Source organism: Hippocampus guttulatus, chromosome 11 (assembly GCF_054856545.1).
Source record: "Hippocampus guttulatus isolate MCC_2025c chromosome 11, RoL_Hgut_1.0, whole genome shotgun sequence".
Classification (NCBI taxonomy): Eukaryota; Metazoa; Chordata; class Actinopteri; order Syngnathiformes; family Syngnathidae; genus Hippocampus; species Hippocampus guttulatus.
Window position 1 is genome coordinate 13,419,778 of NC_141271.1, and position 18,109 is coordinate 13,437,886.

The 18,109-nt window shown below is 44.2% G+C and overlaps 1 protein-coding gene across 1 annotated transcript; it reads left to right on the forward strand.

Moving 5' to 3' along the window:
* The first annotated feature begins 14,594 nt into the window (after nucleotides 1-14,594).
* LOC147198152 (gap junction alpha-8 protein-like) lies at nucleotides 14,595-18,108 on the forward strand. The gene has a single exon (XM_086124476.1). The coding sequence runs from the start codon at nucleotides 14,991-14,993 to the stop codon at nucleotides 16,251-16,253; it is 1,263 nt and encodes a 420-aa protein (XP_085980602.1). The 5' UTR covers nucleotides 14,595-14,990; the 3' UTR covers nucleotides 16,254-18,108.
* The last annotated feature ends 1 nt before the right edge of the window (nucleotide 18,109 follows it).

Sequence of the window (18,109 nt, forward strand, 5' to 3'; positions counted from 1 at the left end):
ACGTCACTCGCCACTGCGCATCGGCGCAGAACTCTATAACAGTACTGGCATGTTGTTGTTTGCCATTTGAGCTGTCAATCACACTTATTTACTCAACTTCCCGTCCACACTATAGAACACGACTAAAGGACAGTGTGAACATTCCCAGCTGTTTTTGTGTGCTTGAGATTATTATGCTTAGATACATTCGACATCACTTTAATGCGCTGATTATTCATGGTAGTCTTCTTTTAGATCTGGACACATACAACAGGTTCACTGAAACCTCAAAGGTCAGACAAAATCCATTCGTGGCAGACATCTGATTTGTTGAGATTTTGAAATATTTTTCCCATATAGGAAGCAATGGAAATCGAAAGATGCTTTGAATGCCCATCTGAAAAGTTATCCCCGAATGCTCGCTGACAAATAACCTAAACCTTTGTCAGCAAATTCCCCAAATGCCCTCATGTAACCGCGAAAATACAGACAGTATTTGTAGCGATGCTCTAATACATTATTTAAATGAATTCCCCAAAACTGCCAAATGTTTCAAATTGTCCATATTTTGTCACAGCAATCTCTGAATGTGACCTCATAACTGCCAAAACATGTAGTGTTGCGGCTATTTAAAAAAAAAAAAACTAATAATCACATAAGCGTCGCTTCGGAAGCAACGTGGACGCTAGCAGAGGAGTCCGAAGTTAGCCGAAAGCTAACAACTTTACTTGGCCCCAATTGCTGCTAGTTTTGATCGATTCATATACTTCCCTGGCAGATTATGATGACGCAGAGAGGAATTGTGTGCTCAGGACAACGTGATCCATCACAGAATATCAAACGCCATCACGCTAAACTGTGTTGCTTTTCTGTTAATGTCATAATTATACTTGAGGGAATATGCCAAATCGTCACAGCTCAGTGAAGCGTAGCTAATAGTGAGTGACATTTTTAATCTTTTTTTTTTTTTGTCCTTGAAAGTATGCCTTCAAATGAAAATGCTTTTGTGTACCCTGGTTGTGTCCACAATGTACATTGTCGGAATGTCACTGCAAGTAAAAGGAAAAAAAAACCATATCTAGAAGCATTAATATTAATCGGTTCAATACAATGCCTTGATTTTAGTGAGCTTAGGACACAGTCAGAACCATGAATGCAATTGTACTACTAGTAATTAATAGTTACTATATTTACCACTCTAACCTTAACCCTAAAAACCCCAACGTGCTGTAATTAAGCCATCTAAATATGAGCCATACCAACAATGAAACCCTCTCCCAACAATAGGGCCACTCCACCCAGTATGTGGTAGTATTTCCATGAGTTCTGATGGACGAGGGACTATTTCCTGTCGTGCATATTTGGTAGGCTGCGCATGCCCGTGTCTCCCAGTATTGTTCTCATGGTCATCATCATTACTGACAGTCGGGTTATTATTACGCCCGCGCTGACAGGCAAGGCAAAGCGAAAGAATGGCGCTGGTCGATGGCAGTAAATGAGCCGTGGGGCTCCGTGGCTCATAATAGAGAGACTAAGCTTCATGTGAACAGGTGAAGGATTGCAGGAGGACGACGTCAAATGCGGTCGGCGGATGGATGTGTATTTTGGACTCCTCATTCCTGTTTTGGAATCCATGCGTTCTTTCAAACGCTCATTGTGGATCAATGCTATTCTTACCGGCTGAACTCTCAACTCGTTGGATGACTGGAATGTGCCACGTTGGCGAGGAAGATGAGGTTATGCAGTCCATGCATAAATGAGTCACACGTGTGCTATGATGCATATATGGTGGAGCATTCGCTTTTGCTTCCGGTCACCATAATCGACATCAATAGAATATATCACAATATTTAATTTCATTTAATGTTGCGTCTTTGCTGACTTGCCCTTTTTAGTGCCGCCCACTGGATTGGAGGGGTATTGCAGTTACTTCTGCCTCTCTTCCTTGCTTCATTTGTTGTGCTTTACATAAATGTGTTTTTTTCGGGTTTCCATGAAAATAATTTCGTGTTTGAAACATCTTACAGGATCTAATGTACCAAATTCTTGCTGATCTGGATCACAATGTGGCTGTAGTAAAGCTCCTGGGGTCTTTATTGGAATACCAAACAACCAGCACAGTGATGCCATGTTAGGATGCCTCATAGTCAAGCGGTTCATCTCGCATTTTAGGCAGTCTTGTGTGGCGTTTACATGTACTCCCCATGCTTGCTTGTGTATTCCCTTCCAACGTTCCCAAAACATGGATATTAAGACCTTAAATTCTCCATTGTTATGATGTGAGTGTGATGTTGGTTCGTCTATATGTGCCCAGCAATTGGCTGGATAAGTGGCATAGAAAATGGATGAGTGCACAGCACCAAATACGGTTTCTTGCCTTAAGATGCTTGGATGCGTCTTTTGCAAGGTTCCTACTCAGCTTCTTAGCGTCGGCATCCCATGTGGCTGTGCTACTGCGATACTGCGCGGTGTCCACTTTTACATTGTTGTCGTTTGCTGGTGGTGTGACGGTTACATTCAATGCGGCATGTTGTTGTAGTTTCCCGCAGTACCATTTTCAAATGGTAAATTGATACAAATCAAGTGGAACTGAGATGAAAAAAAACATATTTACTACCCCCAACAGCTGAAAATGAACAGATAGCGCCAGACCTCTCTGCCTTTTAGGTTCAAGTGCTTCCAGTCGAGCTTGTGGTAAAGTGTCCATTTCTTCCCGCAAATCTCCGGCATCGGCAATGCTTTAATTGAAATCATTTGCCGCTGTTCTCATTCCAAAAGATCGCGCTGGCTTTTCTGTCCACAAACAGATTAACCCGAATGAAAGCCAACACAACCTCGAAACCCGATCGTCGGTTCCTCTCCCACCCTCAGAAGGGACACGGTTATCAAGATGCCGGGAGGAAGTATGCTCTCTTAACGCCACTTCCACTCCCCACCACCCCGCCCTATTGTAGCCCCCGCTCCTGCCCTCTCCGTCATGCCACCAGCGTGTACTTCCAGCATCCCTGCGAGCACCCGCGGAGAACGAACGGACTAACAAACGCAGGAAGAAGGATATCTGTAAGAAGCCCTCACCCAAGACAAGCGACATGTTTGTGTTTGTGAACTGATTGACTTTGTCTCTCCACTCTTATGTGTATTGAGAGCCATGTTTTCACGTGTTCGCCATACATCCCGAAAAACAAAACAACAAATGAAAGGCCCGCATTGTTCTGGGCTCGCAGTCGGCCAGAGACGGACAAAGTAACATTGCAGGAGACGTATTTTGCATTTTTCTTGTGTTCATGCATCCATCCATTCTCAGCTTCTCCTCACTCGTGTCACCAGTGTGTTTGGAGCCTATCCGAGCTGACTTTGGGCGAGAGGTGGGGGTGCACCCTGAACCGGTTGCCAGCCAGTCACAGGTACACTGGTCACTCTCTCTGAATAGACCTGTTCAAGTCAACCAGTTTCCACTGCTCACAAGAGCACCGATCATAACGCCGTCAATATTATGAAGCTGATGCATAAAAACATGAATGAGTGTGCTCGCGTTCTGCATATTCCCGGTGTAATAAAAGGTAGCGACGTAAATGTTTTATAACTTCCCGTCCGTGCAGGCCATTGTCCATTGGAGGAAACGGCATTCATCTTAACACGCTTGCTGCTCTCCGTGAGTATGAAGTGAGCGCGGGCTCGCGGTAGCGGCGGTGGTCGCCATCGTCCGTTCTGACTGCGCCATGTCTTGATAACATTGTGTCAGACCGCCAGCTGACCGAAGGGACCCGGCGGCGTGGAACCTTGCAAAAAACGGGCCCTGACACAAAACATACAGGGTGTTACCCTCTTCTGTAATCTTTCTTAACCGCTGCCAACTGCACTTCCTACCTCGGCTGGCACATGCACTGTACTCAGTGCAGAGGTCTGCACGACGGTGCATTTATCAGTAACCTTATTTCCTTTTACACGTACTTGTCCAAAAATCTCACAAGCTTCTGATGTCATGTGCGATTTGGGTGCATTTTTTAAATATGAAATCATCTCTAAGCCACTTTATGAATAATGTTGTCAGATAGGTGGCAAATGCTATAATGCTATTAAAGTGTATTGGGATCATAATCTGGGATATTTATGTTTTAAACTAATAATGTAGGCAATGATGAACATTTTTTTATATTTTCTTCCACCCAATTTGCACCTGTGCCCATTTTGCCCTTGATAAAGGGGATTATTGTAAGCGGTGGTAGATGTTGGAAAACAGAGGGACCCATCATAGTGGTTGTCCGCTATATCTCGACATCTTGTGGCGGTCAAACGTTCAGAGTGACGTCACATTTCGTTCCTTTGATGTTGCTTCTTATCCTATCATTGTGAAACAGAATTGACCAAGCGTTGAATTGTTTACCCACTACTATGGAACATGAGCCGGGTTTAGAGTGTTGTGTGACACAGGGTTAGTCATACCCTCCCGATGTCTTGTCGCAAACATTGTCGTGATATAATCTCAATACCCCGAGTGAGGATGAACTCTATTAAAAAAAAAAAAAAAAAAAAGGATGAACTCTGAGACTCCCTCTACATCCAGACTGCAAATGTGGAGAGTGAAATCAACACTGGCTAGTTTTTTTTCCGTTCAGGCATCATATGATCATCAATTGGTGCTTAAGGCCAAGATTGGATAGCAGTGTTAGTTTGGAAGGGGAGGCGGGTGGGGTGGAGGTTGCACTCTACATAATCCCGTTCAACATCCAATCTCACACAACACCGACATCCTCTCTCCTTGCTCCGACCTCCACCCAGCCCTTCGGCATTGTGCCGACCCACTCAGAGAGGAAGTTGTCCTTCCACTTCTCCCATGTGCCTTCCAGAAGGACAATTTTCACTCGCTTTCTCAAAGCCTTCCTCTCACCGTGAAAGTGAGGTGCCGCTAAAATAACGTTTCGTAGCCCGAAGAGAGCTGGGATCGGCTTCAGCACGCCCGCGACCCTTGCGAAGCAGTTAACTTGTACTGTTGTTTGACTGCCTCAGACTTTCATATGCCATCTTCTTCTCATGGTTGTTTATATGGATGTGTCAGTCGCCCATAGGCATATTGTGAGGTTTTTCTGTTTTTGCTCAACCCTCAAAGTTGACGCAGTTCAACCAAAAACATCTCGAAAATATGCCTTAATGATCAATGTTTCGTCACGCATCGCGTCACATTGGATGCCAGCAAAGCTCATGAGACTTTAGGTCAAAAAGGTTGATCACTTTTCTGTGGCTTTTTTGTTTATTTTATGATGCCCCTGCGGCAGGACCAAAAATCAGACGGGTTTTCGGCAGGCCCTTATGTAACGGCTTGAAAGCAAAACCCATTTGGCATTTCCACGTTGCTCTTGGCGTCTGCTGGGGGGCCTGGCATACGTGTGGGAGATTCTGTGGCCATCTTGGACAGAAAAGGCTTTTTTTTTGGGACCATTTGAAGATTTCCTGCTCCTCCTGGCTTGAAAATATTCTAGATTTTTTTTTAATAACTGTTAATCAACCTTTCAGCAAAGTGTCATTTTAGATATTTTTGGAGTCAGAATGAAGCCTGTGATGTTGGATAGAGCAGGGGTACACAAATACAAATCCATAGGGCTCCGTCAAAGGGCCACCTATTGTAGTCGGTCAGGCCATATGCAAAAATACTGTTCAAAACAAAATGTCCCTTCATTCATAAAAACAAAACACAAACTTGAAACTTTTATATAAATGAAAATAAAGCGTTGAGCAAAAAAACCAAACAAAAACCACATGATCCATAACCTATTTCGTAACCTATCCACATGACCCAGTGTCTGTGTTATCGGGAGTAAAATGGAAAAAGTCGGATAAATTAAGACAATAAAGGCAACCTTTGCGCGAAGCTAGCACCACAACGCACGTGGAAAGCACGCACGCACGCACACACACACACAACACACACACACACTTCTTCTCAGCCTCGTGGTAGTGACACCGACTCCAAAATGTTTTTTTATTCCAGGTTACAAGTTTAGCCAATTACATTGATAATATGGCCGTGGGGGATTTGTGACTCAAGGCGAAACATTTACTTCAGCTGTGCGGCGAGCTAGCCAGCTAGCTCCACACCGTTTTTGTAAATACAATTTAAGATGAATGGAAGTTCTTCAGTGAGTACCGTTCATACAATCACCACCTACTACTCCTGTACCCCGTGCCACTTTTAAACCGGCCGCTTTAGGGAAGCCCAACACGACCAGGTCATTCGTGCGCGTCTTCCAGGTGACTGACGCCTACTTTGTGCATGCGAGCCTCACACTCACATTGAATGGGCTGCTTGACTGCGCACCGAGCTGTGAGCAGTGAAATGCAGCTCGCGGCCACACTACTACAAGAACGCCTCATCTCGTCTCGTCTATGAAAAGGTCAGACAACAGTTGTCTTGTGGTACAAGGTTTCTCAGCCCCCTCGGCCTGAAAAAAAGATAACGATTTGGCCAATTTTAGATTGAGCTGACGTGCTTGTTGAGATGGAATTTTGAAAAGTTAATTCCTGGACTTAAAGATTTTGGACACGGAGGTGGTGGTGTGGAAGAATTCCTGCCTTTCTGGCTCAAAAAGGTACCTGTTGGTGGCCTGGAAAAAACAAAAAAATATTTTTGTGACAGCGTTGCAGAATCTCCTCAAATTGACTTTCTTGAAAAGTGACAATCGGCCAATTTTAGTTCCGATTGGGGCTCAGTCAATAAACAAACCAAACCAAAAAAAAACCCAAACCAAAAGTTATCAGAGGTGAAAAAAACCCTCTCTGACACTGTGGTGTGTAATTTCTTTACCAAACACATATCAAAATGAGAAGAAAACAGTCTATGGAAATATTATACAACTTTTAGCCAGCGGACTTAGCAACAGTGATGAATAGGAGTGTGTTTCCCTCAGTGGGACACAATCATGTGTGCCCTAAAGCTCCGTGTTCGAAAATTTGCAGGCACCAGTCATGCAGTCAAGTAATTTCAACTGACTTTTGAACGTATTGATTCATTGAAAAATATAAAAGCCTTTTTATTAAAATACATCGTAGGCAACTAAATGGAACAATTGTTCACTCTTGCTTTTATATCCCATTTTATGCCGTTCGGTACTGTACAATGACACCAAAGTCAGCGAAGCACGAGTGGTAGACAATTAACTGAGGCAGGCGCACCCTCACGGGCAGGAGACTGGCGCAGGCTGGTGCAGTAACAGGACATGGAAGGGGAAACCTTAAGTACAAATGTAGGTAGTCAGTCCAAACAGTGCAAAACTTCTCACCGTTGAAACACACAGCTCACTTTTGTAATCTTACCTACCATCAATCTGGATGGAAATCTCCAAGCACAATAGCCGGTGACAAATATTTACTGAGAAACTAAACTTTTAATTTATATGATCACTTCTCAACAGGATTATGTATTTGTGTGTGTGTGTGTGTGTATGTGCGTGTGTGTGTGTGTGCGTGTTTTGTAGACCTGTTCCTGTCATAAATTGTGCTTGGTTTTTGACCTAATGTCTTTTACCAAATAAGACGAATTTCAATACGGCCTTGTGAGTAAGGGAAAATTGGACTTTTAACTAGAAACTCTAAAACCATCTTACACATGTAAAATGGTTTTAGAAAAAAAAAAAAAGAACAAATAAACTGTTTTGTTGCTAAGGTGACACCCATTTGGTGAGAGAAAACTTACGAGATGTCCTGGCTGTTCCACCAAACCAATTTTTCACATGTTGCGTGTAGCTAATATTACTGCTCAGAGTCGTGTGCAAGGCTCGTACAAATTTTCAATTTCACTTTGCATCCATGTCATGCAATACTGTCAATTGTTATGTCATATCCAGGGTTGGATACGTATGTTTCATTTCCCCTCACACACTGTTATGAAATGAAATGTTGACCAAAACAGATACGTTTTGGGAAAGATGCTTTGTGCTCATGTGATTTTATTTTATTTTTTTAAATGAAAATTTTTACCAACATATTGCCAACTTTATGGTAAGATAAAGAAGCAAGGCGGGACAGTATTTGCCGCAGGCTCCACCATGGAGCACAATTAGTTGATTGTTTCGGCAGTAACTAAACTGAACTGATTACCTAACATCTGTGATCAATTGCATCTGCCATCTTGAGTGCACCGCCTATTATAAGAGCACTAAGCACACACTGGTGGCTTTTCTTCCCCTCTATTGATGTCCAAGTTACAGTCGAACCCACTCCGGCGCGATGGTTACAATCGGTGTTGCCACACTCATCTTGAAAAAGTAAACGAGTTACTTTACCGATTACTTGACTTTTAAAGTAACACCCTGAGATGACAAGTTACTTTTAGTTACATTCAGCAGATGTTAGCAACCCAATACAACCCAGTACTCGATTGGTGTTTACAATAAACAAGTCCCTTTTTTCAAACTAACAAACTTCTCATCGTATACCTAATATACTTTAATAATCATGTCCCGTGGGCGTACATGATAAAATGAACCTACAGCTATCGCTTTTTGTAGGGAGGTGTAAAATGCAGGATTGAAGAGGATTTACCATTCCAACTTTCTTTTTTCACTCTTCTCTCAAATTGACGTACTGTGAAACCAAATAGCGGGCCCCCAACTTGTAGCCGACAGTGGCATTTCACCCCCAAAAAACAGACGGCAGAACAAAATGGAGTCATAAGCGGATGGGGGGGGGGGGGGGGAATGCGGCGTGGAACCTCAAACCCATGATAGGGAGGAGTAATCGTTTTTTTAGGAGGTTTTACTGTATACCACTGTAATGCCCTCACATGTGGCAAAGGAGAGCCACAGTCACCGATGCACTTTTCAGCTGTTGACCGAACACTTAGAGAACAGTTCAACACAAACACAATGAACATGTGCGCAAGACTTACTGAGGTAAGACGCTTCGCAACCATGCCCCGCGCTAAACAAGGGTTACTGCAGGCGGAAGAAGCACACAGCTCAAAAACAGTTTCTTCCTCTCACTTTAAGAGTTACTATTGTACATGCCCCATTATTTTTTACACACTGCTTAACCTGTGTCAATGGTGTTGTCAGTATTTACGCAGCAATAATCAAAATTCTGTTGTGGTTTTTTTTTTCTCTTCCCCTAAGGGTTGCACACTATGACAGGAAAGAACAAGCCACGATACGCAGGAAGTGAGGGGTCAGCACAGAGGAATGTTGGGGCCGGCGAGGCAGGTGAGAAAGTCCGTGTGACGGCGATCACATGGCCGTCTCGTTGCGTCACTGGCCGAAAACACAAAAACAAGTGGCTCCAAACAGATGAGTGGTATGAAAAAAGAAAGCCAAAACGGCACAAAGAGGGGAGACAGAGGGTTTTTGTGCACGGCTGACGCAAAGACACGCACACGCTCACAATTCACTTTTCAAGCTCAACAAACAAGCTCATATTTGTTTGTCTTGAAGCACAAACCTGAGCGCCGAGGTCTCAATGTTGCGCTGTGTCACGGGGGGCTCAGCGCTGCCCTCAGGTCACGGCTGATAGCATCTGCTAAATCTCACTCTGAATGCCTCATTTCTGTGCGTGCGTGCGTGGCGCGCGTAGGGGACGTCACGTCACCAAGTGGGTAGAAATTGATGCCAGAATTGATGATCTCTTCAAACCTTTACTGAGCTTAATTTTTTTGCTACGGGCTCGAATAAAAAAGCCAAATTGACGTTGCCATTTGCCAATAGGACATTAATACGCCTGGATTTTTATTAGTCAGTGGCAGGTCATGCATTCGGTACCTTGGTCCTAGTTGAGAAACACTACGAAATGAAGGAAATGGAATGTAGAGAACAAAAGAGGACAATTTAATGGAAGCAAATATTCAAATTTAGATTGTAAATGTAGACCAACCCTTCTGGCTGTGTTTAAGCCTGCTTTGCTGGCCAGGACCACTCTCCTGCAAGGCTCTTATATCTTGACATAGTAAAACAAACTGGACTGTAATTGCTGAATTAATTTCAGTCATTCTTCGAATAGATTACGGGCAAACCACCAGTTGTGTGAGGATACGTTTTGTTCTGAATGAGCCCAATGATCTCTGCTGAGCAACAAGTAGCCACATAAAGATGAGCAGGTTAAAGGATCTGATATTCAAATTATATTTTTTCATCTGTGTTGGAAGAAAAAAAAAAGGCACAAAAAAAGCCACACATCACACCGTAAAACAGAGTAGCCTTGGTTTTTTTAAATGTCAAAACACCCCAGACTGCAACCAATCAAAGCTACGATATGCCTTATCACCTAATAAGGTCATCGCACGAGTTCGTCACTTCCTGTCTTACAAAGGCCACTGTGAGCAGGAAGCGGTCGACAGTGCGGATCTGCAGGCAGATCGCCCCACGATATGTTTGTTAGCGTGTTAGCATTCTGGTCAGTGGCCAGTAAGTGCCCTGCCTCGGAGGTCTAATCTGGCCTCGCGCCTCACTGCACGCGCTCAATAGCGTCCGCGCCCTGCATCATGACATCATGTCTTTGTGTAAAATCCTAGTTCCATTCACGCGCCCACTGTCGGGCTTAGCATCCAAACGTCCTCTATACCAACACGCGGCTCTTTAAAGGGAAACCCGATGGATAAACCAGAGCTCCAAACATGGCCGCCGTCCTCCAACACGACACAGGCATGCCCGTGGGCCGGAAGAGAGGGAGGTTGTGAGCTAGATCTTTACTGTAGTTCAAAACTAATATGTTTTCAATTTGAGTTATTTCGTTTGTCTCCTTTTAACCATCATAACCTTAATGTACAGTAAATGTTTACATGACAATAGAGCAACAGAATATGTATGGACTCTTTTATTAATTTTCACATTTTTTTTTAAACACTGTACGGTTCATTGAGTTGGACCTCATATTGACACTTTCCATCGTTTAAACAATTTGGGATCAATTTACAAGCTCCATTATTTGCTTCATGCAAATGTCTTTTTCATAACTATCAAATGGGCCTCTTTCACGACACGGCAACCGGAGCAGCCGAATCCAGACTTGTGGAACACAATGAACCGCAGACATCAGGAGGTGTACTTAGATCATCAAGCCTGCGATAGCCCAAGGGCAGCCAAATGCTATTGGCTGAGAGGTAACAGGGCGGAACTTAGCGAGATGGTCAGAGTGCTCTGTCAGAGGAGTCATACACCACGTGCCGGCAGAGAGAGATGAGGGAGCTGATCACACACATCCGTTTTTATGGTTTACTTTTGCTTTTTCTTCTTTTTTTTTTTTTGCTAACTGCTCGACACGAACACATTTGACAAAGATCACCTGTACTTAAAATTTAAAGTATACTTTTAAAATGTATAATCAACCTTAACCATGAATAAATGCTCCTTGTTGACAATGACACTGAGATTGCAATATAATAAGACGAAATCGGCTGTCGTATTGCAATGACGAGATGGAAAACATGGGTTCAGTTACTTGTGATCTCACCAGTCACTTCGGGTGTGCCCCAGGGCTCCATCCTGGGGCCCTTAGTCTTCATTATGTACATCCTCCCCATCAGCCTCATTTTCCAAAAATGTACTCTAGTCTAAGATTCTAAGCATTGTAATCTAATTTTCGTAAATCTCTTTCATGTATTCTGGGAGGGCACCTCAGTCTATATTTCCTGGAAACCCAACATCTCACTCCCAGTCTCCTCTCTCACCTCCTGCTGATTAGAAATTATTAACCCCTGGTCATCTCAAACTTCATGGAATCAAATTCATCATCCATCTCAAAAGGTCGACACTTAGTTTTCCCCTCCCCTCAGGTCAAAAGTCTGTGTCTCATCCTCGACACCATACGATCATTCCTTTTAATGTCCGTAACATAAACCAGTCAGTTTCTGTTCACTTACGCAACATCAATCACACCTCCCTCACCACCCGTTCTGCCTCCAACTTTTACTATCGTCTCGTCACTTTCTCTTTTGATTATTGCAACTCTTTACTCTGTGATCTCCCTTATAAGTCCCTTCACAAGCTTCAATAGGTCCAGAACTCTTCTTTGTGTAACCCCCCCCCCCCCCCCACAATGGATCCCGGTTTAACTACGAATATATAGTAAACTTTCTCCCCCTCTCCCTCCCTTGTTTCTTTCTGACTTTCGGGTTGAGTGAACGCTAGCGCGTTTTGGCTGCCGCTGCTCAACCCGTATTGTTTTGTGTTATTTGTTATTGTAAAGTGTCCTTGGGTGTCTTGAAAGGCGCTTATAAATAAAATCTATTATTATTATTATTATGATTAAACTCCTCCTTTATACCTTGAAAGCCATCCACAATTCACCCCTTCCATATCTGTCTGACCTTCTCCACGTTGCATCTCCAGCACACACCCTCAGATTCTACCCCTCCATCCATCTTAAGAGAGCAGAGCACTCAGCTGCTTGGCTCCCCAGCCCTGGAACTCCCTGCCACCAAAACCCCGTCATGCACGACACCACTGGCAAATTTAAGAAAGGTGAAAAAAAGTTTTTGGTTGTTTATTTCATGCTTGATGGGTGAGCAGATGCTCCAGAAATTTTTTTTTTCGATGTAAACAATTATAAAGTCCAAGTTCCACATAGTGTCCTCTTTTTCAAACATTTCTAAAATCAAGTTTATGTAACTTGGCTGCAAATCAAACATGTCAGCGGTGACAACTAGTGATGTGCACATGCATTCAGGCATCATAAACAAACTAACCATCTGACCAAGCGGCCAAACTGAAACGTGACAGCAATGGTGGACATTCCTCACATTCCAGCTAATATGATGATATACACACACACACACACACACACACACAGGAGTTCTAGCAGACCCCAGAGTGTGAAAACTCACGCAATGTTGCAATATAAATATCTCAGTGCTGTTGTTATTCTCTTGTGAAACTCTCCTGGATGTGCTTCTGCCTGACGCTCATTTATCTTTTTCATTGGGTCACAGTGATCTTCCACAATGGCTAACGTTCCAGTCCCCTCCCATCCTTGAGAACAAATTCAGTCATTTAGTCAATGATGTTAATCAACCTACATCAAGTGAAGCGAGGGTGGGGAACCTACGGGGCGTGGGCGAGATATGGCCCGCCAGAGTTTTTATTCCTGTCTGCTGTACAAATGTAAATAAAAATAAAAATCCTCAAAGGAACTGTTGTAAAGATCTTAACACAGAATTTTTTTGTTTGTTGCTTGTTGCATTTTTTTTTGTAAATTTAGTTTGACCCTCATAAGAACTGAAATTGCCTCTTGGTCGGTAAAAAGGTTTGGTCATGTACTGCCTTGGTCCTGGTCTTGACAACTTTTCATCGCCATAGAGTCTGATCCGTCAAGTACTCAGTCTTGGTCTTGTCTGAGTCTTGTATGGACTTGGTCTTTGTCATAGTGTGCCCTTTTCTCCCGAGAGTCTTTATCTTGATTCAGCCTTCTATTATCTCCGTCTTAATATAGACATGGGCCATATCCTCGTGTCGACCTTCCCTCTTCTTCTTAGAGTGTAGGTCTTTACTCAGTTTCTTATTGTGTTTGTCTTGGTCTTGATATGGTCTCATCTACTCTGTCTCATGTAGACTAAGTCTTGGTCTTGGCATCGCATCATCGCTGTGGAGTCTTGGTGTTGACATGGTCTCATCTACAAATCATGCAGTTGACTTGGTCTTGACTATCCAATGATGGCTGAAAAACAAACAAACAATCTAATCTGTATGTTTTTTTTTATCGCTTGAAATGAAATGGGCGACCTTATGGTGATTTTTAAAAAATGGGAAAAGTTTGGACATTCCCTCCCACTGAACCCCACCCCTTTCTATTTCCAGAAAATGTTTTAGAAATTCTCCTCCTTTTACGAAAACCTCTAAAACAGAGTTTGTTTGTAGACCAATTAAGTTTTAAAACATGCCCTTAATACCCCCACCCCCCCCATGTTACCCAGTGTACATTTTGTTGAAAGCTTGTGTGTTTAGACTTCCACTCATATTCATCATAGAAGCCCACGGTGCTCCTTTTGTTAGTTCCCGAGGACACCCACTCTCCTTCAAAAGTCCCTTCCCTAACATTTGGCAGCCACAAGCTCAGGAACACCATGCAGAATGTTTTAGGAAATTGGTCCCGGACCACTGTGCTGCGTTGGACCCGGTGGGCCAGTGGTCCAGCATCCATGCTGCCATGGCAGCCTGAGGCCTGCACCCCATACATCCCCGATTGGGCTCTGTTGATCCTATTGTCTCTCTGCGTCACCACACGTCGCCCCGGCAAATAAAGGCCGTCTGGCTCCAAGCTTAAACTTCGCAGCAAACTCAAAACCAACCATCAGAGCCGATTCATTCACATCTGCTCAGTGGGGCGACAAGGACAGGGCTTTAGGTGGGAAAGAGGGCAGAAAAAGGTTCACTTTTCCCCACCGGGTGCCAAGAGAACGGGACAGGACTCAACTTCGAGGGAGCCGCAGCTGTGGCAAGTGGCCCATTTCATTACATTTTACGTATATCTGAGCGTATGGAAGATCGGTTTCCTTAAAGCGTACCAAGTCATTTTCTTTTTTTTTTGTTACGTGTTAACTTTTAGTCAGGTTATTGTGGTTTGGAGTTGTTTGACTGCTGAGGCGATAAGAAGTATCACGTTGCCCGTCCTCGTCAAAGTTTGAACCGTGAATGGTTTCACTACGAGATAACTAACCAAGTTGGATGATTGTATGGTTGAATTGACTCACTTATTTTTCTTTTTTTTTTATACAAATTTATATAATATTTTTACTATACAAAGAACTAAGCTCATGTGAAATTGAACCTCGCAAGCTAAGTTTTCTATTCCCAATGCACAAAAGTTCAGTTCATGAAGTCATCCGCGGTACCATTGGATAGCACGATATTTTTGTGTTTTTCTGTCAAGCATTTCGACATTTTCTTACGCTTGACACTCCGTGTGTGCCCCCCAAATACCCTCACCCTTTCCCCACCCCACTTGTCCGGCCTGCCTAAACCAACCCTCCCTGCCCGTCTGCACCCTCCATTTCTCTCCCTACCCCACCCTTCATTCTGCAGTGCTACGGACCGATCATGGGTGACTGGAGCTTTCTGGGAAATATTTTAGAGGAAGTCAATGAGCACTCTACGGTGATTGGCAGGGTGTGGCTCACGGTTCTCTTCATCTTCCGCATCCTCATCTTGGGCACGGCGGCGGAGTTCGTGTGGGGCGACGAGCAGTCCGACTACGTGTGCAATACGCAGCAGCCCGGCTGTGAGAACGTGTGCTACGACGAGGCCTTCCCCATCTCTCACATCCGTCTGTGGGTTCTGCAGATCATCTTCGTGTCCACGCCGTCCCTGGTCTACGTGGGCCACGCCGTGCACCATGTGCACATGGAGGAGAAGCGCAAGGAGCGCGAGGAGGCGGAACTTAGTCGGCAACAGGAGCTGAGCGAGGAACGACTCCCGCTGGCACCTGACCAGGGGAGTGTCCGCACCACGAAGGAGACCAGCACAAAAGGAAGCAAGAAGTTCCGACTGGAGGGCACCTTGCTAAGGACCTACATCTGCCATATCATTTTTAAGACACTCTTTGAGGTGGGCTTCGTGGTGGGCCAGTACTTCCTGTACGGCTTCCGCATACTGCCGCTGTACAAATGCAGCCGTTGGCCCTGCCCTAACACCGTAGACTGCTTTGTGTCTCGCCCCACAGAGAAAACGGTCTTCATCATTTTCATGTTGGCCGTGGCTTGCGTCTCACTCTTCCTCAACTTCGTAGAGATCAGCCACCTGGGCCTCAAGAAGATCCGCTTTGTTTTTCGCAAGCCGGCGCCCGCCCCGGCGCAGGGCGAAGGCTCGGCCACCCTGCCGCCGGGAAAAAGCCTGCCCCCTTTGGCAGTGTCCTCCTTGCAGAGGGCCAAAGGTTACCGGCGGCTGGATGAGGAGAAAGCTCCACCCATAACCCACCTCTACCCGCTGGCGGAAGTGGGCATGGAGGCGGGCAGTGGGGCCCCACCCTTCCATGGGCTGGAGGAGAAGGCCGAGGAGGAGCTGCCCATCGGGGACATCCCCAAAGCGTACGACGAGACTCTTCCCTCCTACGCCCAGACCACCGAGACTGGAGAGGGGACATTGCAGCAGCCGGATGCAACCAAGGAGGCGCCTCCGGTCGGGGTGGAAGGTGGAGAATGGCAGGGTACCGAGGCAGAGGCGGAGGGGGCGGTCCCCCGGGAGGGAGGGAGCGCGCCGGCCCAGGCAGGGAGGAAGGCGGCGGATACGATAGAGGACAGCAGACCTCTGAGCCGCCTGAGCCAAGCTAGCAGTAAGGCCAGGTCGGACGACCTCACCGTATGAACACGCTACGGCGGGCACACGCATGTACCACTGCACTCCATAACCACGCCTGGGAGAGCACACACACATAGACACACTTCTGAAGGGGCAACTCAAAGTCAATAAATCGAACCACAGACATTCATCTTGGCATTAGCATTGCCGACCTGAATTTTGCCATTATGATTTGTCACTGGGAAACTATAGAAAATGGTCTTATTTTTTAAATGATATGAAATAATGATGGGAGAAAAGAAATCTACACCTGGGTTAATGAGTGCATGCCCCACCCTTCTCATCCTCTATAAAAGAAAATAAGTAGCCATTCAATACATCGGCGGAGGTAAACTAAACAGAATTTAAAAAATACAAATCGGGAAATTAATGATTGTGTCAAATATGAAACAAAAAGTGTGCTCCTGGTCTTCAAAACTTGCAGGAGGGACATGTTTTTACTTTACAAAAAGAACCTATATGTTCCATTTTTAAGTACCATCTTTTTTTTTTATCCAAGGTTTTAATCAAGAGTAGACATTTTTACAACCTGGAGAGAGTTTTAGTTTATTTGTGTGTCTGCCGATCAGTAACTTTGCTGGAGTTCATTTCCCATTCAACCAGTGCCATAATGCGACAAGTGCCTACTTTTACACTTTTATACAACATGCGCAGCTCTTTGTCACCGGTAAAAGTTACATTTTCGGAGTCGAGGGAGAGCACCTTTTTGCACATGCAGAGTTCACACGCAGTGCGAAACCTTTTTTTTTTTTAAACACCTCGACGATGCATCTCTTTCCACAGGAATCCTTTCAAGTGCAAGCATCTCAAGTAGTGAGGAGAGAAAAAAAAAACTTTAGAAAGACCACTTGCCTGAATGTCTTTTTCAATGTGGTGCTGTTTATATCTGGTCTAGATTTGTGCAACCTTTTTCCGTAGAATGTGATGCGATTTTGAAAAAGAGCGGGGCTTATTTTGCCCTATTAGAGAGCAAACTATAGAGCCACCTCAGACCAAATCCTCTCTCTTTTTGCGCTGTACAAACAGGCGTGCGGGTGATAAAGATCTTGCCCCATCAGCACAAAGTATTGTTGGGAGGCGGGACAATAAAAGAAACGGGTGCCATCAATGAAAACAAGTATCCTTAACCTCGTTTGTGGGGGCAAGACAAATACTTGATTGAGTTTGACCAGAGGAGAAAACACTAAAAGATACTTTTGCCAAAAGTCTGGGAGAAAAGTGTACATACACTGTAGCGCCAATGTCATGTCTTATATTGTACATACCGTGCTGTTTTCGGGACTTCACTGTCTCGACGGCTTACACATTTAATTTAACACTGTCAGAAAATAGCAATGTTCCATCACGGATGCTATTTCAGAAGCTAAAATATGTCATTCACCAGCAAGTATTACGATAAATGAAGCATCATCATCAAGCAACCATTTTTTTTCTTGTGTATTTTCTGGAAGCATGTGAACTATTATTTATTTTTCTTCATAGAGCAACATGATGGACCCCTAAGAATCTTGGAATTGTGATTTTTGCATGCAAAATCGAAATTGTGAATAAAAACACATTTAAAGTTGCCTATACACACACACACACATACACACACATCGTTCAATGTATGATAGGCAGCTTTGACCTTTGTGTCAGCTGTTAAAAATTATTTTTAAAAAATGTCACGAGGTCCCTGTTTACACCCATAATGTGCTATAACTGCTATTGTACGACTGTGTATTTTTATTTAGACCGGTGCATTGCTTGTGACGTTTGTAAGAAGACATGCATATACTGTATATATATATATATATATATATATACAGGTATATGAAATAATTTTTACTAACTTGTAGTCTTCTCTGATGATAGTTGTGTAG

What these genes read in the sequence shown, in the direction of transcription:
- LOC147198152 (XM_086124476.1), top strand. Translation starts at nt 14,991, where the DNA reads ATGGGTGACTGGAGCTTTCTGGGAAATATTTTAGAGGAAGTCAATGAG.